We start from the raw sequence: 27,270 nt of genomic DNA, 5'->3' as shown, positions 1-27,270 counted from the left end.
ACTTTCTCACAATATTTGACAAATTTCTTGCAAATATTAGTGCTAAAAGAAATATACGGAGACTACCAAGGAGAATTTGTTACAAGTTGACTAGTCTAGGGGGCGTAAGGGTATGGAACTATCTATAGCTCTGCAGGCAGTATCTTATAACTCAGATTAATATTACTACTCAGTCATCACATACAGAGGAATCTCCATTTCTCAAGCCTCTGAGGGAAACAAAAGGGTAGGATACATCGGGAAGGAAGGTAAATGCTGTGTTCGAGCCAAGTGGCCTCTCAGGCCAGCAGTTTCAGTAGCATGAAGCAACTAGGAGTATTTCTACTCCCCCGTGTGGGATGCTAGTCCATTGCAGGGTTACCCCCAGCATTAAATTTGTCGGTACCCATTTATACACCTGGGTGGAGAGAGGCACTGCGAAAGAAAAGCTCATTGCCCAAGAAAACAAAGCATTTATTTCAGCCTGGGCTTGAACCCGAACCACTCGATCCAAGAGTCCAGGGCACTAACCTCTAGGCCACCACACCTACTGACAAAGTGGGGAAGGGAAAATTGGGATAGAATTGTAGTGTTTGACTGAGGGAGGGAATCCATTTCTGGTTTGAGTTATCAAGAGGTTTGAGAAATCGAGGATACAAGAAATGGAGATTCTGCTGTATATAAAATAAGACTTGAATACATAAAATCACTCAGTTTTCTGGGCAACAATCAATTTCTTCAAGAAGTTCAAAATATTCTATCACTTTTTTACACATTAAAGGTTTTTCATGAATCATATTTTCCAGCTTTTCAGAGTTTTGGCCCCTAAAACAATAATAAATACAAACAAGTTATTATTGTTAATGCCAAAAAATTGAAAAGCTTGAAGATGTGAAACAGTGGTTGGGATGAATTATGAAGATGATGATTTAAAGTGATGTTCTTTCACCATGGACTGTCAAAAACTGACTTTCTCAGACAATCTCAATATTGCAGTCAGTCGACATAAATTAATTTTGTATTCATTTTAAAATGTGCACCAATCTTAGCCGAAAGTGACCATAGATGAACTCTCTTGCTATAGTCTCCCTTCACTCTTTATAGATATTCTTGTAGCTTGTAAGAGTTAAAAGTCATGGCCTGTTACTTAGAATTGGAACTTGAAGTACAAAGTTTCACTAATCAGAGAGTATTTTTCAATAAAATCTTATTAAGTGGTATGCTAGCTGATTTGTTAAAAAATATACACTAAATTAGACTGCAAAACAGACTTCTTAACTACACTTTGATCTTAAGGTTTATCTCTCTTGATCTAATCTGATTGAGTCATTGTTCCCAGAGTTTCCACAAAACCAGTAAAATCATAGGACTCAGTTTACAGTGCGACGCGCCTACCGTGGCCACCCAACAAACTTTTCGCTCTCGTAATTTTTTTGTTTGCGCACGTCTCCTTGCAAAGTGATACGTCATGTCTTTTCATCGTTTTTTCACCAAACGCAGTGAAAACGTATAATTCCGTGCAGTGTAAGGTGGTGGCCGGTGCGCGTCGCCTGTAAATAAATTCTCCAAAAATCAAGTCTCCTAAAATAATCTAGTACCCTTTACAGCAAGGCACCCAAATGTGTGACCACTTTTAATTTATTCACATTCTTCCGTGCAGATTTAATCCAATCAAAAGCTGTGGATAGCTTGCAGTTGACTTCTGATTGGATTAAATCTGCACGAAAGAATGTGAATAAATTAAAAGTGGTCACACATTTGGGCGCCTTGCTGTAATAGGCCAAAATAATAAAGTTATTGCAAAAATTTCTAACAGTAATGTTCAATGTACATTTTCTACAATTCTCTTTGGGAAATTTTGTTCCAATCTTATACCTAATTCCTTTTCTATGATGATCACCATTTGTGGTGAATCTGATACAATACCTTCATTTTTAAAAATACTCGTCAAACATTGATCTTTTCAATTTGTTGAAACACTCACCAAAATGAGAATTTTTGTTTTTTAAAAGCTGTAATAAAAACCTTTATCACTTCAAAATGGCAAACCTGAGTACTTGATGAGTGTTGTAATAAAAAAAGGTCTAATGAGGAATTATAACATAAATTTTGGTTTTTGTGTACTATAGCTGGAGAAAGCACAAACATATCTGGAAATTTATACAAAATAAAAAGCATCAATGATGTAAAACAAAACAGTGTGAGCCTCAAGGACATATTTAGAAAAAAAGAGAGGAAAAATTTCTCCAACATGCACAAAATGGGAGTCAGCTCGGTTTACCTGCGTTAGACAGGTCTTTGCCTTCGGAGAAAGATGTTGACGACTGAACTACAAGTCGTCGTGGCTTATCTACGCTGTGCATGCACAGTATCGCTTCACGTAACAACCAGCTTTCTACTGAGTAAGATGTCCACCTATTTACATGCACCCCTGTTCTAATGATTCAATACAATATTCTAATAAACAATGGCTAATGTTGTTAAGCCCTCAGGTTAGGATGTTCAACCAAGTTTGATGTTGAGCTGGATTGACCTTCTCTTTCCCAGTTCATTTCTGCGCTGACATGAAGCACGCGGCCAGAGCCAGAAACACTGGAGCTCTCTGAAAATAGACAGTAAAAAGTCTTTCATTATTTCACTGCTGCATTCAGTCTTGTGGTCCATTAGGCAGGTACTAACCTATACCTGGCCTTTCATACCATGCTAGAGCAGGTTTCATTTGAGTGTCGTAAAACCAAAACCAAAGTAATTACCCCTAAAGGCCAATCACAAATTGGACACAGACAATCCAGTGAACCAATCAAAACTCGAAGCAAATACATGTAGCCGGCACAAAGCGCGGGAAAACGTGCGCGAGCGAGTCACGATTGGTTTTGGTTTTAGTTGTGATTGGCTGAGAAAGTGGCACGAGATTTTTAAGCCAATCACTAATGTGTAGCAATGCAAAACCAAAGCAAACGCGGGAATTAACTTTCGACACTCAAAAAGTGAAGGTATACTAACCTCTGTTCTACCATTGAGTAACTAAGAGTATAAACTGTACCCCCTCAAGGGTGGGATAAGTACTACAATCCGTGCCATAATTCCTTGGAAGACTCATTTCAACAAGTATAACATGACATTCTGTTACAAATTCTCAAAAATTGAGAACTCCCTTCCCCCAAAACCAATGTTGCAAAATAGATGGTACCAGAAGGCATTTTTTTCAAGCTACACAACATTGTAATGGGGCAGGGGGGTAATTGCTGATTTGTTCTTTGTTTTAAGTGTGAAAAACAGTAAGTGTCCCAAGAATTGTAGCATGGATTGTAGTCCATCCCAGGGTTTGCTAGTACCCATTTATACACCTGGGTGGAGAGAAGCACTATGACTCAGAGTAAAGTGCCTTGCCCAAGAACACAACACAGTGGCCACAACAACAGCCAAAAGCAATTTTCTAAGGACCAAAAATGTTCACCACCTCTTAAAAAAGCACCACTAAATCAGACAGATGCCGATTTTTAATTTTTTCCAACCAAGGCTGCATACCTGAAGTGTCTGAACTACTTGGTCTCCTTTCATTTGTCACAGAAGGTTCAATTTCATTCATAACCACACCAGGGTTATCAGCCGCAGTGTGATGGTCTTCGTCTGGAATCTCAGATGTTCCAACCTCCACGTCTTGAGTGCGACACTCATCGCTGGTCTGAGGAAGAAATAAACGCCATAATTTTTTACTGTTGCAACTTTAACTGCACAGTCAAGAAGATGACAAGCAGCCAAGTGTTGTGCTATGCTGGCATTTAACAGGTATGTTATAAATTTTCTCCAACCATGTACAGGTAAATGTAGTAACATTGCTTTAAAGTGATTTTCAACTGGAACGACAATTACTTGTGAAAAAAACCTTTTTTCTCTAAAATTAATATTGCAGAGATCAACTTCACACAAAACAAGGTACATGTACAACAAAGTCGCATTCATTAGCCTAAAGCCAAGGGGGTATTTTTCAGGCAGGAAATCAACCAAGCAACAAAATCACTTCGCCCTATTTTGCACGAGCCCTCAATTTATGACTTCATTCAGTCATGCTTAAATTTTCTCTAGGCTAGTATCAAATCCAATCGGATTTAAGTTCTCTTTTGGGCGGTGAAATTAGCTGGCAGCCGGCCCTTAATGACAACCCTGTCTTGGTAGTAATAATCTTTGGTTCAAACCCTTAAGACTGCAAAACTGAAATTATGAACTCACCACCCCCAGTTCCTTTAAGATGTTAAGCTTGCACATGGGGCATGTCCTATGCTCCACCAACCATGGGTCAATGCACAGCTTGTGGAACTCATGCCTGGAAAAGAACATGTCATCATGAGCTACATGATACTCCCGTCTATCTGCATATTGGTTAAGGGAATAAAAATTTCAATCATAATGAAGTTTACTATGGCACTACTGATCAATGTAGAATCTCTGATTGGTTGCTATCCATTGTAAGCTCAAGTTTTGCTCTAGTAACATACAGCTGTTTCATGCAGGAGTTTAGTGTCCAGGCTGGCGCAGTGTGGTGTGAAAACACGTAATGAAAAGGCTGCCATGTTTAGGGCTGTAAAGGCAAATTTTCTTCTCAGCGTGTTCACAGTTTTAAGAGGTTCAAGCATTTTCTGTACATATTTGTAGCCCATTGATACTGGTGTTTTTGGCAAGTATAGTTCAGCGTCTATTTCAATCTTTGTACAGTCGAACCTCGATTATCCGGACCTCGATTATCCGGATTTCTCGATTATCCGACTTCCTTCTCTGGTCCCAATTTTTTCATGAATATTAATTAATCACATTCAAGACCAGATATAACTAAGTTCTACAACAATTTTAACATTATCTCAAGGTGGTTTACCTGTCAAAAAACATTGGAAAACTCTGATTGTGTAGTTTCCAATTGAAAAACATTTGATACTTCGGCAGACAACTTCCTTATTCAGTTTCCACTAGCCATAAAAACATTCACACAAAAAAATTTGCTTTCTGTCTTTGCCTACTTGTATTACACTGAAGTTTACAAAATGGCAAAATTCAGAATGTTTAAATCCTTCTATGAAGTGAAAAGCATCGTAAAAAGTTGGATCGGTCCATGTTGGCACCACGTCTAGTCACCAGGCCCATCACGAAAAGACGCAAGAAACGCCTGGATGTTCCAAATTGTTTGCGAACGAATCGGCGTGGTTTCGTCGCCTTTTTCACAGAAAAACTGCCTGAAAGTGATCAATGTTTTCGGAATTTTTGTTTAGTGAGGATGGTTAACAGCTGATTTATTGCTATTATGGAGCAATTTTTCTTTTTTTTCCAGTTAAATGTGGAAAAATTTCCGAAGATGCAGAGGATGCACGGAAGTTAGCAAACTTTATGGATCCGCACCGCCACATCCGGCCTGTCAGATGCCCTCGTTTTTCTTGGCTCATTAATATTCATACTTTTGATTATCTGGACCCTCGATTATCCGGACTATTTAGCCTAGTCCCAACGAGTCCGGATAATCGAGGTTCGACTGTATTTCTTTTAGAAACCGTGCATGTTGTGACTTCCAGTTCATCGAGCAATTTGTGTGCCCTCGTGCAGTGACTTCAGGATAGTGTGATTAAAGTACAGAGAATGGCACGCACTTGGAACCTGAATTTGTTTTTTTTTCCTCTGCAGCTGATTTTGGGTGTTGTTTGGTTTCTTTTGTGGCCGATTTGGTGTGTTTAGAGTTTTAGCAGCTACACCCATGACAAATTTCTAACTGACCAAAAAACAACCTGGGGCACTACATTGATTCTTTTTTCAGTGTCATTTTGTTATTAGATTAACCATTTTGGCTTGAACCTCAGAGTTATCACTCCTGAAGATGGAAATAAAGTGTGCAACAAGAAAATCTGTATGCTGCTTTAGTTGCCAACCAATCTGTACCTCATCAAGTTTAAAGGTCTAAATCACCCAAAAGTAACAACAATATAAATACAAAATACACTAAAACAATTGTATTATTTTACAGTTATCAGCTCTCGCAACACATCCAGCAGATTCAGCATGTTATAAAAGTGACCTAGACTATTTTTCACATTATGGAAAACTCCTTTTTTTTTTTTATATTTTTTTAAAAAAAAAAAAAAATTTTTTTTTCTTTTTTTTTTTTTTTTTTCCCCCCCATTTTTTTTTTTTTGGATATTTTTTTTTTTTTAACAAAAAAAAAAAAAAAAAAAAAAAAAAAAATTTTTTATTTTTTTTTTTAAACTCCCGGGGAGGGGGGGCAAAAAAAAAAAAAAAAAAAAAAAAAAAAAAAAACGCGAGAGAAAAAACTGCGCAGCGCAGTTAACTATCATGTGCAGTATCACTGAGTATGCACATGTGCAAAAACATAAGGAGTTTTACTCACTGGCAAGGTAGTATACGGACAACATCTCCGGCTTTGTAACCATCTAAACAAACTGCACAGCTGTCTGTTTCATCATCTTCAGTCTAAACAATTAGATAGACAGAAAGCATTAATTCATGATCCGTTAATTGTGACTGGTTCCTATAAACCTAGTAGCATAACATGTGTAAGTATATACTAAAACAGTAGATGCCATTGTTGGTGCGTGCTGATTGGTTACTCAAACATGGGATACCCTTTGCTATTCACCTCCGAGCAACTTGGGGGGGAAAGTGTAATCATTGCCAGGAATAAACAAGTTAAAAGTAATCCTTTTTGGGTTATATATATTATCTCACTGTTTTGTTATATACTAAAACAACTATTTACCAAACTGGAGGTGGCTAGTGGTGGATATTCACCTCGGCGCTCGGCAGCTTGGTACCGGTAAATATCCAACACTAGCAACCTCCACTTTGGTACAAGAATTACCTAGATAACCAAGATTCATTGGAACTCTTGCAAATTGCTGCGTAATCACTGACAGTTTTTCTAGAAGTAAAATGTGTTTCATTGACAATTTACCCATTTTCACACCTAAACTGAACACTTTTAAAAACATCACCTCTGTACTTGTTACTATAATTTTCAATTTTCTCTTCATGAAATTCTAAAAACAGAAGTTGTTGCCATTGTCCACATTACGGGAAGTTACAAAAGACAGCTGCTTTGATGATAATGCCAGCTTCATGCAAGACCCAGTGAATGCAAGTTCATGCTCAATTTTTATCAATATTTATTGCCCTTAACTACCCAAGACAAAAGGGACTAGTTATGGCCAATATCCCAAACATGATTTTCCCACAGATAAGCTAATTGACCATATATTGTATCTCTTGGCAACTAAAACATACCTTTTTACTGACAGTGCGTGTTGGGAGTTTTGCTATAGCCTTCTTCGCAGCAGATGTCAGACGTTTCTGTTAAAATAAAAAATTCCAGAAATGTACAAAATTGACCAAATTGCTAAAAGCTGGATTCCAGTACACACAAATTTACTCAATGTACAAATGCAGTTCCTCTTGAAATATTAATAAATTAATTTTACCTGTCTTTTAAGATATCTTACTGTATACATTATTTACACTGCAAAAGTCTGCAAATACCTGTTATTTATTTTATAAGAATATTGTACGACAAAGTGACAAAATTTGTATGCATACACAAAGTATTAAAATACAGTGGGTTGATAACGGATGTCTGCAACAGATCCTCTTGACTAGCGTCTTCCTTGCACTTTTGAAGGCAGTAAAATCTAACTCTCTTTTTATCATTCCTCGTTTTGCCTTGAAATGCAAAAAATAAATAATTGCAACAAAAACTGCGATTTGCGAGGCGCTTCAATGAAAACAACTTGAGTTTTTTCCGTCTGATTTCAACTCAAGGTAATTAGTATTAGAGTGACGGACGGACCACTAAAAATTCCGAACGCGTTAATTACAACAAAGGAAAAATACAAGACACTCAAAAACGGTTAGCAAAACATGACTAAGGCAAATTAAACTTGCAAGTTACATGTCAATTTCAGTATACATTACACGGTGAATGGTTCGAAATCCAATTGCGTGCGAGCGCGAAACAGTAAATTTCAAAACAAATAAAAACATCACCACCTTCGAGAACATACATTAGCTTTGTTATATAGCATAAACTATTAAAAGAAACATGCTGTTTTCTGTTTTTAAATGCCCGATTCTTACCTCGGTTTTATCCCGTGCGTGAACATACCGAAACCTTTGTACGTAATAGAAGACCAGCCAGGCGAGCGAAATCACCATTAGCACTATGAACGAAACCGAAACAAACAGAACAGAAGCCGGATTTACCCATTTGTTCGTATAGCTATCGCCAACAGATATCTCTACATACACAGCCTTGGTTCTGTTCACAAGAGCGCGGGCTAGATCTTCTCCCAGAGTTTTCGTTATGCTCACGGCTACAATATCATCGGCGCTAGTGTGCGACATGATAATTTCATCTTTGTTATCTTTGTGGTCGTAAATTATCACGGCAGTCGCGTTGTGTTTGTAGGCATTTGATATCTTTTCCTTGAAGTTACACACTCCTCTTTCGATGAGGGCAATCCATGGGGTTTTATCCACCTCTACATTGAATTCCTTACAGCCATTTACGTTGTTTTCGACCAAGGTATACAGCCAGCCACTTGAGCCGTGTTTAGGGCTATCCATACCAAACTTCCCATCGCCAGAATAAGGTTTTACAAAACATTTCTTGCCAGAGGAATCGCAGTACGTTATATTCAATTTAGCCTCTGTATATTCAGTGGATTGTTTTTCATCGTAGAAACTGCAATTGACAAAATTCCCGACACAAACGAACAATAATAAAACTACGATGATGTTCAATCGCCCAAAAATCCGTTTCGCAATCGACAGCATTGCTCTCAAGTATCACAAAAGTTTAAGCAGCCTTTCAGATTCGCCGTCGATAACAAGATAAGTCGATTCCAAGCGCTTGTGAACGGTTTTCAGTATAAACAGCGAAACAGTTCTTCCGCCATCTTGCCCGATCGTGAATAAGCCGCAGTGAAGAAGGAAGTCACGTGATCACAGATTGACACACCTGTGGTTGGCTGTGATATTTCCACGCAATTTTTCCACGCATTTTGCTACGTCATGGCACGAACCAAATATATTGGCTTCATTTTGATCGGAAGTTATATTCCAAAAAAGTTCTCTGACTTGGAAATTTAGCAATCCCGGAACATGCATTTTTAGTTGTGCGCGGAAAAAATTGCGACATACCCGCGGCAAGTCACTTAGCACTAATTATTTTGGAATATTGAATTTAAAAAAATGCATATTAATTTTTACGTGCGTTGAAACATGCTCTTTGCTGGCTTAGTGTTTATGTGCTTCGCTGATTTGTGATAAAAAAAAAATCAAACGGACGACTCGTGGACGTCAAAATGATGAAGTGTACTGTCTACGGAAATCTTTAATCTAGGCTGAGTCAAAAATTAATACCGAAATGAAAAAAAAAAAAAAAAACTGACGCGAAAAAACAGCTACTGTGCGCGAATTCAAATTTGACTCGCAATAAGCGATCAAGGCTCATCATTCATCTATGGCCACAATTAAACCTGTTATTTAATTTAAACAGCGGCTATCGAAAAACCGTACTCTAATATTCAACCGGAAAGTCCGATTTCTTGATTTTGCCGCATTTTGGTTGGACCAATTATAAAAGCCGCAAGTATAAAGGATCCACAAAAAAATTCTGCACGATTTTTCTGAGCAACTTAGTGCTATAAACATTTTTTTTTCTTGGTAATTTTTCCTTTCCATAATTTGTTTATTGAGTAATTTTTTATTTCAGCTATATATATGTTTATATTTACAAAATCCATGTTGATTGTCCCGGATCCCAAAATTTAGATCAAGATTTAGTTCGCTCAGTGGATCGTTTTTGCGAAACAATGCTAAACTCTGAACCAGCTGTTGAAAACCTCTACTTTCCCAGTCATCATAATTCACCGATAACAACGCCGACATGCAACGAACGGAGAAAAATTCTCTTCAGCAAGTAGAAGAAAAAAACATCAGACATGGCCAAGACCTTGTTGACTTCGCTCAAAATCAGCAGCCCAGTGACAATATAGAGTCATCAAGAAATCATAACAGAAACAAGCTTATGCGTGTTTTATAAGTAGATCATTTTTGTCGAAATTCATTCGAAGTTCCTATTTCAGTCACTTTCGATACTCGATCGATACCAACGCTTAAACGTCTTAAATCGCAGCACTAAAAAAAGGTTATAATGAAGCAGTTAAGTCAGAAATAACTTTTATTTTAAGTGTTCAGTTTACTTAGCTAGCTATTTACAGTAATAATTCTTACAACACGTCATTCAAAAGGGGAAACAAACAGTATATTGTTTGCTTTTCCTTTGGGAAACACCGGAAATGATTAAAACTTGAAAAGCGAAACCTCAGTTTCCATGACAAATTTACGTTTACATATTTTCGAGAGCACTATTGATTTATCGAAACTTGTGATGATTATGACGAAAAAGGTTCACAAGTTGGCGATAAAAGAATTTGCCACTCAGCTTCTCTTATTTACTGTTGTTATCACTCAGTTGTTCAGTAGTGTTCAACGAATTACCGTGATCCCCATATATGGTATGGTAAGAAAGCCATCCGTACATAAAAGATATCGCGCGACCGCCCCCCCCCCCCCCCCCCCCCCCCCCTCCTCCACCGGACCTGCGAAATTCATATTTTGGCAAGATTAATCCGAAATCTTGCAAAGCGCTGCATAATCACAGATTTTAAGTAGCTATAAATTACTTTTTTGGACAATTTGCTAATTTATAAAACAATTATCCTGCTCAATCTCGTCTGATTTTGGTCCAGCTTAGAGAGTTAGAGAGGCGCATCTTCCTTAGAAAAGCACTCATCTTTATAAAGGATAGATATGCGAGCCTTACAGAGGTATGCACCTCAGTTAAAGATGATTTCCAGTCCGTACTGCGCAGACTCAGGGTTTGTTTTCATTTTTGTTTTGAATTCGCTGAAACGTTACACTTCGGTGATAGCGTACATGAGGTTTTTTAGTTCGCCATTACGGATCGTTTCGTTCAAGAATTCACGATGAGCTAAAACGTCCGTTTGAAATACCGTCGAGCTTCTTTTACTCGTTATTATTGTTTTGCGAGGATATCTGGCGTTAATAATGAAGAAAAAGGTAAGTTTTGTCCCGGAATTCTTCTGTTTGTGAGACTCACAAACATTGCAGGCGGAGATTGCGCAGTACGGACTGGAAATCATCTTTAAAGGGACTGTGTCACGGATTTTAGCCAAATTTAGGCATGTGAACTGACAATCAAATTCCGTGAAATAAAAAAATGACCTCTTAAAACAGTGAAGGAACATTTTAATAACACAGCAAATACAAAAGAAGGTACGGATGACCAAAAGCGACGAAGATTAAAATGGATTGTGAAATGCGTTTTTGAAATATTGTTGGGCTGAACAGTTTTCAAAGTTATCCTTGTTTGCTTGTAACTTTAAATTATAACGCCCGAAAGACACATTTCATGCCAATAAAGCTTTGGCTCTGTCATTTAGATCCATAGAAGTAATTTCTTTGCAAACATTAAGTTTCATAGCAAGTATTTGGCAAAGCTTAATATATAAAATAAACTTAACCCCCCTTTTTTTTCTTTTTTTATTTTTTTTTTTAAAAAAAATTTTTTTGGATTTAAAGCCCCCCCCAAAGCCCCCCTGGGGCGCAAAAATAAAAGCGCCGCGGCGCTTATTCGAGTAAATACGGTAACTCAGCCGTGACACATTCCCTTTAAGATGTGCCCCTCAGAGAAGAGCGCGGCTTTAGAAGTGTACATCCCTGGGAGAAGCGTCTATACCTTAAGGTTTTTAACGCACGCAGAGGTTTCTATCTCACACTATTGTATTTGTCTCAAAATGAATTTTAGCCACCCCTGTCGGCTGTTAAATATCAAGCGTTATTACAGCCCCCCCCCGCCCAAAAATAAAAAAAAAAAAATATATATCCAAAAAAAAAAAACCAAAAGAAAAAAAAAAAAACCAAAAAAAAAATTTTTTATATTAAAAAAATGTGTTTTATTAAAAAAATAAAAAAAAAAAAAAAAAAAAACCCTCAAAAACTCGGGAAAACGAATAATTTAGACAACCCGGCCTACGGCCCGCGGCTAAATAACAGGCGAAAATCCGCGCGATTTCGCAGGATAATTGTTAATTATTCCGCGCGATTTCACAAGATAATTGTTAAGTATTTACGGACGGTAACATCCGTCGATGATATGGCGAAACCTCGTTTCCAGGACGAGGTTGGCAAAAAATCTGTCTAAAAGACGGTGATCCAAGATGGCGGACTGGCGGACACATTGGTGTTGCTGTAAGAATGGATACCTCTCTAAGACGGACATTCTAAGCTAGGTGGGCAACTCTAAGACAGACACCAGTAACGCGACAGGCTGGCGTGGTCCTAGCTATGTCTGCACCACAAATAATGACAACTGAATATAACTGTTCTAATGTCGCCGTATTTTGATTTTGTAAACTACCGTTGTACCAGAGTCTCTTCCGGGGTGAAACTGGCCTCTACAGTGAACTATGTGATAGGTTCTTCGTTTCCTAATGACACGAATTCGATCTCGATAATAAACATTTTTCAGAAGCTTGATCATGGCGTTCCCCAACCACATACACAGTTGAAAGCTGCCGTCTTGTGGCTGGCCCGCGCTCATGACCCAATTTGAATTTTGTCCTCTGAATTCGTGTTGGTAAGTTTCGCGGTAAACCGTATCACTGGAGCTGTAGGTACCAAAGCATAACTGAGCCACATCATCGCTCAATGATCCAATTTCACAGTAGCACCAGTTGTCCCTTGGAACCACCTTAGTGGGCCTCCTTCGATCTAGAGCACCACTCATAAGCTCTCGGAGCCCCCAGCTTAAGGCACCAACTGCAGCCCCTGCTACGGCCCCGATACGGCCTCCGACAAAAGCGCCAACAAGAGCCCCGCCTGCAACGGATCCACCGGCATAAAGAAGAGTCTTTGCTTGCGGATCGCTCACTCCAAGTTTCTCTCCGGCAATTCGAGCTACTTGTTCCCCTACAATGGAGGAAATCGCTGGTCCGAGGACGACCCCTGTTAGAGCGCGCGCGGCGTTTGTTCCATGGACGGCTGTAAGTGTCGTTGTTTCAGCAAAAGCAGACATCTCCCACCCCTCCCCTCCAACACGCACAGTGCGTCCAATGGTAGTTTTCACAACTTCTCGTGCAACAAGGCGGTTAAATGCAGCCATCATTACCTCACTAGCCACCGCTTGGCTGCCCGTGCTAATCATCTCACGATATACCGAGTCCCCGTTCAACAGTTCCTCAATTCTAGTAACGCTTGCTTCTTTCCAAAAAGCCTGCATCACACATTGGCGGTGTCTGCTAGCTAACATTCCCCACTGCTCAAAATAATATTCTTCCCATAGTGCATCTCTAGTCCCTTGATCTCTGATTAGTACAATTTCACGGTTTACCGTTCTCGGCCTTCCCATACAAGTTCCCATGTTGATCGTTCTAGAAATCAAGAAAAGAAAAAAGTTACCCCCATCAGCTACAGAAGGTATTAAGAAAACACGTTCTTTTATATATTTATTGCCTGATCTAACAAAAACCCAAATCGTTCGATCACGATAAGAACCCGCCTGTGTGAACCTGAGTAATTGTTATGTTGTTGTTTTATTTTGATCAACATTGTCTACCACCGGGGGGGGGGGGGACCCAAAAATGTTTTATATAGGGGGGGCGCCGCTCCGAGCTCTAACCCCTTACCCTTTTATACCATTTTGACAGAAATTGAACCCCTTTCGTACAAGTTTTACTGAAAAAAGGTGCCCCTTTTATATACCTAAAAGACCTGGCATAGACTTAGAACAAACGTTTTGTGCTGTCATTTTCATATAGCGCTTAATAAAAAAAATACAGCCATAAATTGCAACTATGCGAAATATTTAAATTACAGGCCCTTTCTAAAGTCTGAATGACAGATTTCCATACCCTTTCGTAAACCTAAACTTGTGAAATCCCTGACCCTTTTATATACCTGAAGGCTAAAAAAGGTACCCCTTTCGGGCGGAGCCTCCCAGTATAGGCCATTATAGGGAATACCCCCCGCGGGTCTACCACACAAAGTCGGGGACCCGGGGTTGAATTTGGAGTCTTCCCAGGCTTGATTATAGGTACGCTGTCCGTATGGCGTTTTGCACTCCACGACAGCTCGTATCAAAAAATTTCAAAACGCCGAGTTTCCAATATTGAGCTCTGAAATAAAAGTAAAAGAACACTAATACTACCAGGCAGAGAAGGCTCTGGGAACGAGGGAAATGAGCCATACTGCGGGGTTATGTTTCAGTTTCGATTTCCGACATCCGAGTTCAGGCGCAATCAGTTTTTTGATAATGAAAGACATACACGTTAACAAGTTAACAAAGAGAGCCGTTTATAGAATTGACGAAAAGCATAAAACAAACAATAAGAACGAACAAAACAACAAAACTATCAGAACTATATTGGGCTTCTGAATCGACACTGAAAATTGCATTGTGCATATGGCGTCTTTAATGCGATTGAACGTAATAAAACTCGCCCGGGAAAACTGTTCCATTATGCATGTGAGTCATGTATTTTACACCGTGATCGCTTTCTCCAAATACAGAGAGGAAAAGGATACTGCAGCAAACGTTGGTTCCTTACGTGTTTACTGTAAAGATAAAGATGACTGTATGTTTAGGAAGGGATACTAATTTACAGTATGGTTAATTGTGTTCCAAGATATTAGAACTTCAATTCTAAGCTCCACTGAAACTCTTTTCACAAGGTAAGCACTTACCGTGCACTGTGATATATCAAAAAGCAGCACCTTCCTTTCCCTAAGCTGCCTGAGTTATTCTATGGCGCCGGAGACTGAAGCTTAAAGCACATGTACAGTATTGCCGCGATCCGTAAAGATGAAACATGCCAGCCATGAACTTCGATTTGCATACTCAGTCATCTAATTTTGGCCGTACTGTCGGTCAAGCTGTCTGTCGAAATAAAAAGGTCGAAACGGGTGACTGCTCATGGTCTAAAGCTATGCTCGTTTGTATTGACATGAACTAATTTCAAGTAACGGCCTGTTTTCCGAAGATGACTGAATGATGATAATAAGGTGCTTGAAGCTACAATCATGAAAAAACTGTTGAGACACTTTGCTAATTTCAACTAATTTTGGTACCACAGCTCATTTTTACCATCCCCTCCTCCATTTCAAAGTTGTCGAATTAATTGGGGAAATCAACATTGAAAAGGGGAGTGGGGAGAAAAGGAATGAATTTGGATATCGTGCCAAAAATTTTGACGAGGGCTGTAGAAGGCACGGCAAATACTCGAGCAATGTCGGACAAAACAATACTAGAATATCTTGATATTAACCCTATTCGTGATTCACTAGCGTTTGAAAAGTGATGGTGTCCGTAAAAAGCTCAGAACAGTAATACAGAAAAAAAATCAGAAAAACAAGGGGAAAAAAAATCGGAATTTCTAGGGAGGAATTGCTCGGCCCCAAGCCTGCTGGAGCCGTAGGGTCGAATCTCCACGGGGGAGAGGTTATTCAACCCCCAAACCATTTAGAATAAGCCCTGTCCAGGAAGATTCGAACCCGCGACTTTGAGGTGATGAAACTAAATCAGCCACGCGGCAGTGATGCCACTTAACCACCTCAGAAATCCCTTGGGTTGCAAGCAAAAATATTGCCTGTGTATACTTGGTTATAATTAATAAACTTCTGCCGGAAACTGGCTAAAATCGAGTGTGCATTAAGTAAAAATGGGTTAACATAGCTAAGATCCTTTTAAATGGATGTGAAATCCAACCTTTTTTTCTGCGGCAGTGAACTTTTTCCAGGCCCGACAAACTCAACATCACTGAAGCCTCAAGCGATTGCGGAGACCGAAACATTTTTGGACCAGGAGGTTGGTTCTCTGTCATTATCCCGCCCGTTTCGTGATGACGAAATATGACTTTAAGCTGACTTCAGCTGAGCAACAGCAAACATGATATCGTTTCCAACAGGATACCACACAGGCTGATTTTTGTTGGTAGTTTTATTCAGTTGAGTTTCACATATTAAGAACGAAAGTGACAAGGGAAAGTTGAGTGTTTACGTTTAGTCTATGAGATACCCTAATGTACTGAGAACAGATCATCCAAATTTGAATACACAGACTGATGAATAAGTGCGAAACCCTTTGTTCAGCACCCAGTTTACCTTCCTATTGGTTTGATCAATGGACTGAAGAACTCCCGGGGCGATTCGTCTTTCTAGAACGACTGGTTCCTTTAAAGGATTGTGATGTATGACAATACTTTTAAAAGCTGTACACTGTCCGGAAAACAAGCAAATAGAATGATTAGTTTCAAGGTACTGAATTTTGGGTTTGTTTTAAGTTTTTGCGATTTAAAATCACTGGATCATTTATATACTATTAATGATTCAAACTCGCTTTCAGGGAACGCTGAAGCGTGACATATTATTCATAAATAAAAAAGCAATATTGTTCTGTACATGTAATAGGGTGAGAAAACCTGATTTGCTATTTGGTCGCAAATTTTCTTAATCAACCTTCTTAGTACATAAACCCACCGATTTGTCTAATTTCACTCGCTTTTTCTTGAGCATAACACGATACCAAGCAAACATGTCTTATTTAGAAAAAAATAACGCCAGTTTGCTTTTATGTTTGTCGCTGTCGTAATTTCACAGCAGCAGTCTCATTGTTCGTCGCCATTTTAGTTCCTTCATGTCGCCGTTTCAGAGCCGTCGGAATTTAACTCATTTATGCATCTATTCAGTATTAAAATAGGCTGTAACAAGTTACTGCCCTCCTGCCTTATAATTAGATTGGTATAACATACGTTCATAAGACAGTGATAAGATTGTATTGGGAAACCGGTTTGGGCCAATGGTCAGCAAAATCCTCAAACTAAATTCGTATAAAGGGATTTGGGTGTTCCATTTACCAGAATTTACTCCGAGCGGCAAAAACTAAGCCGAGCAGCCACATATACGGGTTGAAACTGGCGAAAGGCCTGGAACTGGTAGATGAAAGATGTTCCGGATAGCTATCGCCAACAGATATCTCTACATACACAGCCTTGGTTCTGTTCACAAGAGCGCGGGCTAGATCTTCTCCAAGAGATTTCGTTATGCTCACGGCTACAATATTATCGGCGTTAGTGTGCGACATGATAATTTCATCTTTGTTATCTTTGTGGTCGTAAATTATCACGGCAATAGCGTTGTGTTTGTAGGCATTTTGTATCTTTTCCTTGAAGTTACACACTCCCCTTTCGATGAGGGCAATCCATGGGGTTTTGTCCACCTCTACGTTGAATTCCTTACAGCCATGTACGTTGTTTTCGACCAAGGTATAGAGCCATCCACTTGAGCCGTGTTTAGGGCTATCGATGCCAAACTTCCCATCGCCAGCGTAAGGTTTTACAAAACATTTCTTGCCAGAGGCATCGCAGTACGTTATATTCAATTTAGCCTCTGTGTATTCCGTTGGCGGGTTTTCATCATAGAAACTGCAATTGACAAAATTGCCGACACAAACGAACAATAATAAAACTACAATGACGCCCAATCGCCTAGAAAACCGTTTTGCAATCGACAGCATCGTTCTAAGTATTTTAACAGTTTAAACCAGCCTTTCAGATTCGCCGTCGCTCGTGAATAAGGTCAATAAGCCGCAGTGAAGAAGGACGTCACGTGATGGCTAGATTGACACACCTGTGGATTCCAGGCAATTTTTCCACGCATTAAGCTACCTCAGCTCTTTTTATTCACTGTAGTTTCTACTAACTTTCGTTTAAAATTTATTCAGTAGAATTCAAGAAATTAGCTCGATACCTATATATGGTATGGTCAGAAAGTCATTCGTACAAAACAGGGCGGGGAAACGGGGGCTGCAAGACACGTATGTTTTTGCGGGATAAGTCAAAAATCGTGCAAAGCGCAGCGTAACCACAGTTTTTCAAGCTCAATCTTGCGGGATATCGTCTGTCCTGATGTAAGAGAGACTTGTCCAGATGAACTACTCCATCGAACACCCAAAGAAATATCTCAAACCTTGCGAAAAACACGAGCTCATAAACCATGGCCTGTAATCCAATCAAAACTCAGGAGTTGCAATATACTATGGTTAAATTTTAATAATAAATATTAAAACCTAGCAATGGTATATTGCAATTCCTGCGTTTTGATTGGTTAACAGGCAATGGTATATGAGCTCATATACCATTGACACAAATATAGTAGAACATAGAAATTCTTTGGGCGTTTTTAATTAAACAAGACGCCTAAAGCTTAATGCTTAAAACCGGGCGGTTGATGTTTAACTACTTTATTAGACAAGTACAGCAAAAACTTTTAAAATACCATTTAATTTATATTGAGTAACACGCAAGTCTGTGGATTGCTTGTCCATGCTTGGACAAATTCCTGCTTAGGCTTTCAAATTTTTATTTTTCTTCCGAATACTGAATAACGTAGGTATTGAAAACGTTTTGTGTGCAATCTTGAATAAATGAACTCAAACCAGTTAAATGGCAGTACAAATGATCTCCGACCGAAACAAACAAACAATTTCGTTAAAAACTAAGACGTGTTTTTACATGTAAACATTTTTAAAAATGTACCACACCAAAAAAATGGGAATAAGAACAAGATAAGAAAGCTTTTCAGCTTTCAAACATGCAAGCTCTTTACGTCAATTTTGGGAAGCAGTCACGCAAACGCAAGTTCTTGATTGCGTGATTCATTGCAGGTCATTTCTCCATCGCCGTTCGGTTCCGACTGAAACTCAAAACCCTTGAATGAAAAACAAAAAATATATATTTTATATTCCTCGCTAAAAAGAGCGGAGTAACCAGAAAATTACAGTATTGGCTCCTGCTCGAATAAAACGAGTAACATAAATAATAAAAAAACGAATAAAACGAGTCAAATATCAAGAATAACAGAAAAATTTCTAAACGAAATTACAAAAGAAAATAAAAAGACTAAAAAAGGGCATGCATTAGACCACATGTATTAGATAACAGATGCTGTTAAAAATCTCAACTAAATGTGAAAAAAAGATTCAAGATGAGGCGAAGAAACATTTGAATTGCATTAAAAATTTTGAATCCAAGCCGTGAAAATACTGATGCCGTGATAAAATTTAATTAATTATACGCGCCGAAGGGCAAGTTTTCATTTTTGCCGTCTATTATTTCACACGATGGCTTTACCGATTTACATTCCATTCTAGTTTGAAGAAATTATTATATTATTACTTTGCATTTCCATTTTGTTTTATGAGTTCTTGAAAAGTGTGCAAGTAAAGTTTTTACATCAAGAACAAAATAAGGTTCTTTTGTTGTGTAAACATTCAATTCGTCTGTGACACACGACTTTGTCGGCCCAACTGTACACGGATGGAAATAGACAAAATGGACACAATTCTTGCTAAATGAAAAGCATCTTCAAAGTAGAGTCTGGAGCCGTTTTTAAATGCAGGAGCTTGCTGCAAAAACATTGCGTGACTGATGTAAAAAAAGCTTCGACCTCAGCGACCTGTCGAAACAATCACCGGTTTCGGACTCCAGAACTCGCTTGAGTCGAACGCTTGAATAAAAACACAAAAATATATCTTTCACGTTTAACAGAAATCGGGGTATTAGATAAAATTTTAATTGCTCCTGCTGAGTAAATATCAAAAGTGCGGGATCTAAATCCTGGCCAAGAAAGCGGCCGAGTGAACTACTACGACAAATAACGCAAATATGTAAACATCAACATGGTGCCTCAATCTATAAATAGATGCCGTGTTCGTTTCAAAAGCCTAAAAAGGCAACTATTAAATACAAACGTGAAAAAATAAAAAAGAAACATGAAAACGTTTTAGATGAATTTTAATTCAAGATGGGGTCAAGAAACATTTTAAAAGGCAAAAAGATTTAGAAAATTTCAAAAACGTGAAATTTTGCATGCCGTGGTAGAATTTAATTACATGTATTAAATTACCCGCGCCAAGATTTCATTTTCATTTTGCAGACCATTTGTTTTACTTGCTGGCTTTGCGGATCCCTTCACAAATACCATCATAGTTCGTAGAAATACTATACATTACCATTTTGTCGACTGAAGTCTTGGGAAGTGTGTAAGTAAAGCTTTTACATCAAGAACAAAAATAAGATTATTTCGCTGTGCAAACATTCAATCGTCTCTGATACGCGACTTTGCCGGCTCAACTGTACACGGATGAAAATGGACACAATTGTTTCTATTAAATGAAGAGCATCTTCAAAGTAATCCGGCTCAAAAATTCTCTGGCTACCAGCCCTTTTTTTAAAAGCAGTTATGCGTGAAGCTTGCTGCAAAATCATTGCGTGACTGACGTAGCAGTTTTCAAAAAAAAAAATAATAATAATTGCTTGGACGTGTCAAAAAAATCACCGGTTTCGCAAACCAGTACTCAAACGCTTGAATAACACAAAAATATATATTTCACGCTTAAGAGAATTGAGGGTATTAGATAAAATTTAAAATAGGAGAATGATTTAATAGCTTCTGCCGAGTAAACATCAAGGGTGCGTGATTTGAATCCTGGCCAAGAAAGTGGCCGAGCGGGTCTGGAACGATTTACCGACAAGACTACTACTACTACTACTACTACTACTACTACGACGACGAAAAAATTCCGGGCGATTTATGAACCGGGCCGGCCCAGTCTCCCCGCCCGGTTAACAAGTATTCCACTCGCACTTGTTGGATACGAGATCGTTATAGCCAACTCTGTGCTACGGTACCTCGTTGGCTATCCGCCATCTTATATCCAACGCACCTTCATGGAATAATTGTTAACCGGGTGGGGGTCTGGTGCCCCCCGGTTCATAATCTACCTTCGGTTTTTTTTTTTTTTTTAGTTTTTTTGTCGGTAGGGCATTGAAGGTCACGCATGTTGATTGGCTTAAAACAGGTCATCTTTCATCACCCACTTGAAATTGCCTCAGTGGAGGAAGGAGAATGGGACGGAGGAAATGTTTTAAATTACTTGCCACTTGAGGGATTAAAATTACGTGCGTTATACGCGTTTTCCGTGTGTTTAACTCAACAACAAATCATCGCTTAGACCACAGAGCAAAATAGAATTGCTGCTCAGTTAGAAATGACCAGTACGACATATAATTGAAAGAGTCAAGTTATATATTATGCGTTTTAAAAGTAGAACGAAAGCAACTCTGATATCTCTACCTTCAAAGTCTTCAAAAGCGATCAAAGTGCCTTTGACCTTTAATACTAATGGCCGAGTATCGTATATCGCATGTCACGCTTCAACATAACGCACTTCTTGTTGAACAGCAACAAAAGGAAATAAAACGCTAATGGGTATACGTCTAAAAGCCTTAGGCTTTCTTGTTAGCTAAAAGAGTGGTTAAACATTAACCACCCGGTTTCGAGCTACTAAGTAGCTTCTTGTTTTAGAATACAATGATATATATAATCATTGTTCTAGGTGCATGTTAGCCTGTTCAGGGTGTTCAGTTAGTTGGGGAGCACCAATGTTGTAATGAAGAATACTCTTGCTGTAAGGAAGGAAAATAAACCACAACCTTGTTTAGTGGCAATAACGTTTTATTATTTTATTACAAGCTTATTCCTCAGCAACAACAGTTGTTTTATCAGACACGTAAATACCATCCAAGAACATACGGATGTCTTTGTTCTTTACGGTGGCTGACTGTTTAATCAGGGCAGCTGTAAAATGAGGAGCAAAAGAGCGTTGAGAACAGTTGTCACACATACTGTTGACAAATTACTACCAAGTCTGAGAAAATGACATAAAAGGAGCTATGTCAAGAAGATTTCACAGATATTTGGTCTTTGTTCTGAAATTAGTGGTAGGCACTTTAACCTATAAAAAACATCACCTCTGAACATTTTAAGGAATATATAATTTGTGGATAGAAATCAAACTTCGGCTATAAATATTGAAACTTTGAAGACCCCCGGAAACAACTCGAAAAGTTTAGCCTCAATTTTTCAAGCTTGCAATCCATTTCCATCCTAGCCTCCTGCAGCCAAGGACGCTTGTAAACAGTTTAAGTGCTCTAATATAGCAATTGTTAATAAAAATGGACCATTATTTTCAGGTTTCCTACAACACAAATATAAATTTTGGCTGCTTAAAAATCTGTTGAAATCCGTGACAAAGCCCCTTTATCAAAACAGTGAACCAAGGTAAAAAAAAAGTGATGACAAACAAAGATTTTGAAGATGGTTGCCCTGTGAAAGTGTGGACATAACGTTAAACCTGTACCATGTTCCAATCAATTAAAACTGAAGGGGTCACTGTTGACCCTGACAGAAAAATGTGATCAGAAGTGCCAAGAATTCTTTTCTAGTTTTTTCATTCACCAACATTCAAGTCTTTTCTCCCAGTGAGCAAATTTAGTGGCACAACGTGTGAGAAAACATGTGGGAAATTTTAGTTTTGCTTTTGATAGGTCGAGAAAGTGACACAAGATTTTGAAACCAATCACAAAGTGTATTGAATGCAAGTTGTTGGTTTTTGTACCTGAAATCCTATGTGCGACCTGAGAAGTCAAAAGTATGCAGATGAGGAGGAAAAATGAGGAGAGAATGACTCGTGGCTTTGCCACAAAGTGTAGTGTAGTAATGAAAACCAAAGCAAATGGTAATATTTGGAGCACTAAGCCATGGTGGTGGAAGGGGGGGGGGGGGGAGGGGGGTATAACCAGCATTTTATGATAATTCAACACAAGAAAGCAACTACAGTACAAGGATTTGGTCATGACCTAACCTGAATTCGAAACCAGCTCAATGTCATTGCCTTCCAGAATGATTTCATCCTTAACAGTGGAATTGGTGCAGGTGACACCTGGCCTCATTCTCACGCGTCTTATGTACTTCTCCCCCAAGAAATTACGAATCTCTACCAGGGTGTTGCCTTCTGAGACGGTGATGTTAATGGGAAAATGAGCATATACTGCCTTCATCTTGTATCTAAAACCCTAAAGACAATAAATTTAAGTCAGAAATGTAAGCTTTTACTCAAGAATCGCAATACAGTCAAACCTCTAAGTAAGGACACCTCTCTATTACGGAAAATATCTGATGTCCCAACAAAATTATCACATATTTTCTTCAGAAGAAGTCTCTATAATATGGACCCTCTCAGTCTCTAATACGGACAACGCACACAGTCACTTCGCACCAAATCTCAGCCCCATGGAGCAAATTCATATGATCATAACCTCTTTATTGTGAGCACTCCGTTGATCAGACTCTGACTCTCTCAGTTTTTGTTCGTAATGCAATTTCCTGTTTCTGGCTATAAAAACACGGCCTTGTGTGCCCAAGGGTACGAACAGGGTTGAGTGAGTGAGTGGTTATAAAAACAATGCTTTATTCCCCTTGGACATTTTTTTAACCTGCTGCCTAGCTAAATGGAAGGTGGGTGCCTGGGATATCCAGGGGCTTCCACTGTGGCCAGCCAGCCCCTAGACAGAATACCGCTCCCATGGCTGGCAAATCCCCGCAACCCAGCCATGAGCCCCCATTCCAGGCACCCGTCAACACTGATTGAATCAGTGGAAGGAGAAGAAATAGGGGAGGGTGGGGTGGGGGAACGCTGAGCAAAGCCGCTAGGAAAGTGCTCAAAAAACACGAAGAAGACCGCTACAACGACCGCTAGTGCTCAAAGCAAACACGCTGCTGAAAAAACGAAGCTGCAACAAACCATGTGAGCCTGCACTTAACCAGGTGACCGCTGGCCAAAGGCGCCCGCTAGCTCGTGGCAGTTAACTATGTTAAATGCCCCAGATTAACTTTGTTAAAAGTCATTTAACTAAATGGAATTGTAATGTTATTTTATTACATGCAGCGTTGTGTTGCAGATCATTTCGTTTGTATACAGTACATGTAGCTGAAATGTAAAATATATAGTACTCTACAGATAGACAATGTATTAATGTTGCATATTAATCAATTTAGATGCAGTAAAGACAAGTATGGGCATCATTTTAGTTACTGAACACTTTAAGCTGTCAATGGAGTCAAAAAGTGACACCATCGTTAGTGACCTCTATAATACAGACACTTTGCTCTGTCCCTTAGGTGTCTGTATTAGAGAGGTGTTGAGGTTTCCAAAATCAATCACTTTTCCCTGTCAACTACATGTACTTAATAATAATAATAATAATATTTAATATTTATATTGCGCATTTTCTATAAAATAATCAAATGCGCATTACAAACATTACGATAGATACAAAAATAAGAACCTATTTACAATCTTTAGAAAATTAAAAACGAAACCTACACTAGTTACAATTAGCTATAAGAAAAAAAAAATTCTTAATATAAACTAACAAAATGCCTTGCTAAATAAATATGTCTTAAGTTTCTGTTTAAAATGACTTTTAGTACATGCAGATCTAATGCTTATGATACTTCCAGCCAGTAAATATTGTCCAGTAAATACTTACATAGATAACTCCCTTGATCATGTTCTCAATGTGAGTGCAGATGGTTTTCACACAAGCCAGTTCTTTGCGTTTTGCAAACCACACATCGACACGCAACTTCTTTTTGCCCACAAGAACCAGCTCTAGTTTTAAGTGATTAAAGTTTCGTACAAGGGTACCACGAGGTCCTTTGATTGTTACCTCACGGCCCCTCAGCTTGATGGTGACTGCAAAAAAAGGTAGAATAATTAATTGTGAGTAATTATTGCCAATAAGATGCAGTAAATGCTTATCCAGAGCAGTGTTGTCAGCTCTCTGATTGATACTTCCAGCCAGTAAATATTGTGATTTCATAACGATATAGTGATTTAGAGGGTAAAAAAGTTCCATCCTTGCTTAGCTTCTGATCACTAGGTGGATATATTTTTCAAGATGTGACACAACACATGTGTAGTTCTAATAAGTATCAGCTGACAAAATCTTGGGTTCCCACAAGCAAAAACACATGGTTTGTGTCAAAAAAACTGAGACGAAACCACAGTTTGGTAAAATTATGTAATGATGTACACATGTATCATATCGTGTATTGCATTGTGGTACTTGCATCAAGATATGTATTGCAAAGAGAGATTCTCTTTTCAAATGACCGTCTGTTTAATAGGCTACATAACAAACCCTAACTGTACTTTTTGTCAAGTGAGTCGAGAAACTATCAATCACTTTTTGTTTGAATGCACTTTTTCAAAGTCCTTTTGGAATACGGTGACTGTTAATATTTTGAATAGGCTTGGTAGTTGCGGGTGTCTTTTGTTACGTGATGTTATTATTGGAATTCTGAAGGAGGGAATGGACTTGGTAAACTACATAATAATTTTAGGAAAAACGTATCTTTGGACCTGTAAATGAAAAGGAATTAAACCCAACTTTGATCACTTCAGACAAATTTTAGAAATCAAATACGAAACTGAAAAATATATTGCTTTTAAGACAAATCAGATTAATGTGTTCAACCAAAAATGGAAAGCATTTGAGGAAAACGTCTAGAATAAGTAAAGTTAAGTAATAAGTTAGTACTCCTGTTGTACATATAATTTTGAATGCTTTAGTATACGATGTAAAAAAAAGCCTTGAAAAACTAAATTGGAAAGTTAAAATCTATTGCAGATAAGTATAGGTTAAATCTTATCCTTTTATTTTGTAAAGTGTTGATTATCAATAAAAATAAAAATAAAATTAATAAAAAATAGAGCAGTTTTCAATTGAGTATCGTAAAACCAAAACTAATGTAATTACTTTGGCCAATCACAAAAGACACGGACAATCCAGTGAACCAATCAAAACTCGAAGCAAATATATGTAGCCAGCGCAAAGCGCCGGAAAACGTGCGCGAGCGAGTCACGATTGGTTTTGGTTTTAGTTCTGATTGGCTGAGAAAGTGGCGCGAGATTTTAAAGCCAATCACTGAGCGTAGTAATTCAAAACCAAAGCAAACGCGATATACTTTCGACACTCAAGTGAAAACCGCTCTAATAAAAAGATATGTATTGTATTGTAAGCAAATGTATTGTTGCAGTCCTACAAAATGCCCATTATTCAAACAAAAATAACATTGCTGTCTTCAGTACCATTTTCAGGTATCTCAACTGTCTGACTTGCCAGAATCGTCTTCATGGCTCAAAGACAATCTGCAATGGAAAACAGGGTACATAATTTAATATTTTTTCCCTGACAGCAAAACCTTAAGAGTGGTTCTTACAATGTACGTGTACTTTTAAACATTGGATAATTTTTGCAACTGGGCTGTCCAATAACACAGGCATGACGTTTAGACTGTCTAATTATATAGGTATGAGTTGTTACTGTCCGATTTGCACTAAAATCAGGCCTGTTCATTACCATCGATATAGTTTTGATTGTCAAAGCTACTAGTCTCCCAGTAGCTTCTGACTTTATAGGTTAGGCTAATAGAAGACTGATGTCTTCATAAGCTTTCTGACTTTTATCGTTCAGAAAAGTTTATGTAGTGTGGTAAATGTTAAAAAAAATGATGTTACTCCAATATGACATGTACAGTAATGATCTACATACAGTGGAACCCCGATGTAACGATATGCCAAGGGGGCAGTAAAGTTATATCGTTATATCGAGGAATCGTTATATCGGGGTTCCGTCCCATACATTTTACTATTGCCGGGACATAACATATTCATCGTTATATCGGGAATATCGTTATATCGAAGATCGTTATATCGGGGTTCCACTGTAGTAAATAAAAAGTTTATAACAATAGGCAACTCGTTTGCTGTGTGAGAGACGCTGAATAGTCCAGAAAAACGTATTGGGACTTCCATCAGATATTTTCATAAGAGGTTATTTTCGTGAAAGACAACTTACATGTTGACAATTATTTTTACTGTAGTTTGGTCGTATTAGGGACTAAATCTCCTGTTTTAATCATTTTTCTGACATCCACATGTGTTCTAAACGTTAGTGAGTCAAGCGAGTTGTTTCATACAAAAATAAATACACGGCCATGAGACTCTGCGGACACCGAACATGCAAGTTCATCTTGTGACTTAGCAAGATGATTCTTCATTTCAAAGGGGCGATTGGAACAAAATAAGCTATGACAAAAATAAATATGTTTATGTATTTCATAGATATTTACTAAATAGCGATGGATGATACAGCGAAGAGGTAAATGTTCGTGGATATCAAACAAGATTATTACCTTCGCCGAAGATGGAAGGAAAGAGAAAGAGTCGAGTTTGTAACTTGCTTAGTAACCAGG

The 27,270-nt window shown here is 38.4% G+C and overlaps 4 protein-coding genes across 5 annotated transcripts; all 4 read right to left on the bottom strand.

Moving 5' to 3' along the window:
- Nucleotides 1-1,538: 1,538 nt before the first annotated feature.
- LOC144654361 (E3 ubiquitin-protein ligase RNF130-like) lies at nt 1,539-8,969 on the bottom strand. Its single transcript, XM_078514492.1, has 6 exons — nt 8,104-8,969; nt 7,258-7,323; nt 6,365-6,447; nt 4,210-4,303; nt 3,508-3,664; nt 1,539-2,581 (listed from the first exon to the last, which is right to left on the bottom strand). The coding sequence occupies exons 1-6, from the start codon at nt 8,800-8,802 to the stop codon at nt 2,460-2,462; spliced, it is 1,221 nt and encodes a 406-aa protein (XP_078370618.1). The 5' UTR covers nt 8,803-8,969; the 3' UTR covers nt 1,539-2,459.
- Nucleotides 8,970-12,125: 3,156 nt separating this feature from the next.
- On the bottom strand, nt 12,126-14,998 carry LOC144654376 (uncharacterized). 2 transcript variants are annotated; one of them, XM_078514510.1, is made up of 3 exons: nt 14,797-14,809; nt 14,638-14,667; nt 12,126-13,521 (listed from the first exon to the last, which is right to left on the bottom strand). In XM_078514510.1, the coding sequence occupies exon 3, from the start codon at nt 13,472-13,474 to the stop codon at nt 12,440-12,442; it is 1,035 nt and encodes a 344-aa protein (XP_078370636.1). In that variant the 5' UTR covers nt 13,475-13,521; nt 14,638-14,667; nt 14,797-14,809; the 3' UTR covers nt 12,126-12,439. The 2 variants fall into 2 exon arrangements, with proteins under 2 accessions (XP_078370636.1, XP_078370635.1); XM_078514509.1 differs by lacking the exon at nt 14,638-14,667 and having other exon boundaries at nt 12,126-13,484; nt 14,797-14,998.
- Nucleotides 14,999-16,880: 1,882 nt separating this feature from the next.
- Nucleotides 16,881-17,654, bottom strand: LOC144654426 (E3 ubiquitin-protein ligase RNF130-like). Its single transcript, XM_078514577.1, has one exon. It carries the CDS (start codon nt 17,621-17,623, stop codon nt 16,961-16,963), a length of 663 nt encoding a protein of 220 aa, XP_078370703.1. The 5' UTR covers nt 17,624-17,654; the 3' UTR covers nt 16,881-16,960.
- Nucleotides 17,655-21,603: 3,949 nt separating this feature from the next.
- Nucleotides 21,604-27,246, bottom strand: LOC144654435 (large ribosomal subunit protein uL6-like). The gene is made up of 5 exons (XM_078514586.1): nt 27,211-27,246; nt 26,105-26,164; nt 24,501-24,706; nt 22,814-23,024; nt 21,604-21,747 (listed from the first exon to the last, which is right to left on the bottom strand). The coding sequence occupies exons 2-5, from the start codon at nt 26,148-26,150 to the stop codon at nt 21,644-21,646; spliced, it is 567 nt and encodes a 188-aa protein (XP_078370712.1). The 5' UTR covers nt 26,151-26,164; nt 27,211-27,246; the 3' UTR covers nt 21,604-21,643.
- Nucleotides 27,247-27,270: the final 24 nt, after the last annotated feature.

This window comes from Oculina patagonica, chromosome 5 (genome assembly GCF_052425735.1).
Source record: "Oculina patagonica isolate OP01 chromosome 5, crgOcupat, whole genome shotgun sequence".
Taxonomy (NCBI): domain Eukaryota; kingdom Metazoa; phylum Cnidaria; class Anthozoa; order Scleractinia; family Oculinidae; genus Oculina; species Oculina patagonica.
Note: the sequence above shows the minus strand (reverse complement) of the source record. Positions and strands in the feature narration are given on the sequence as shown.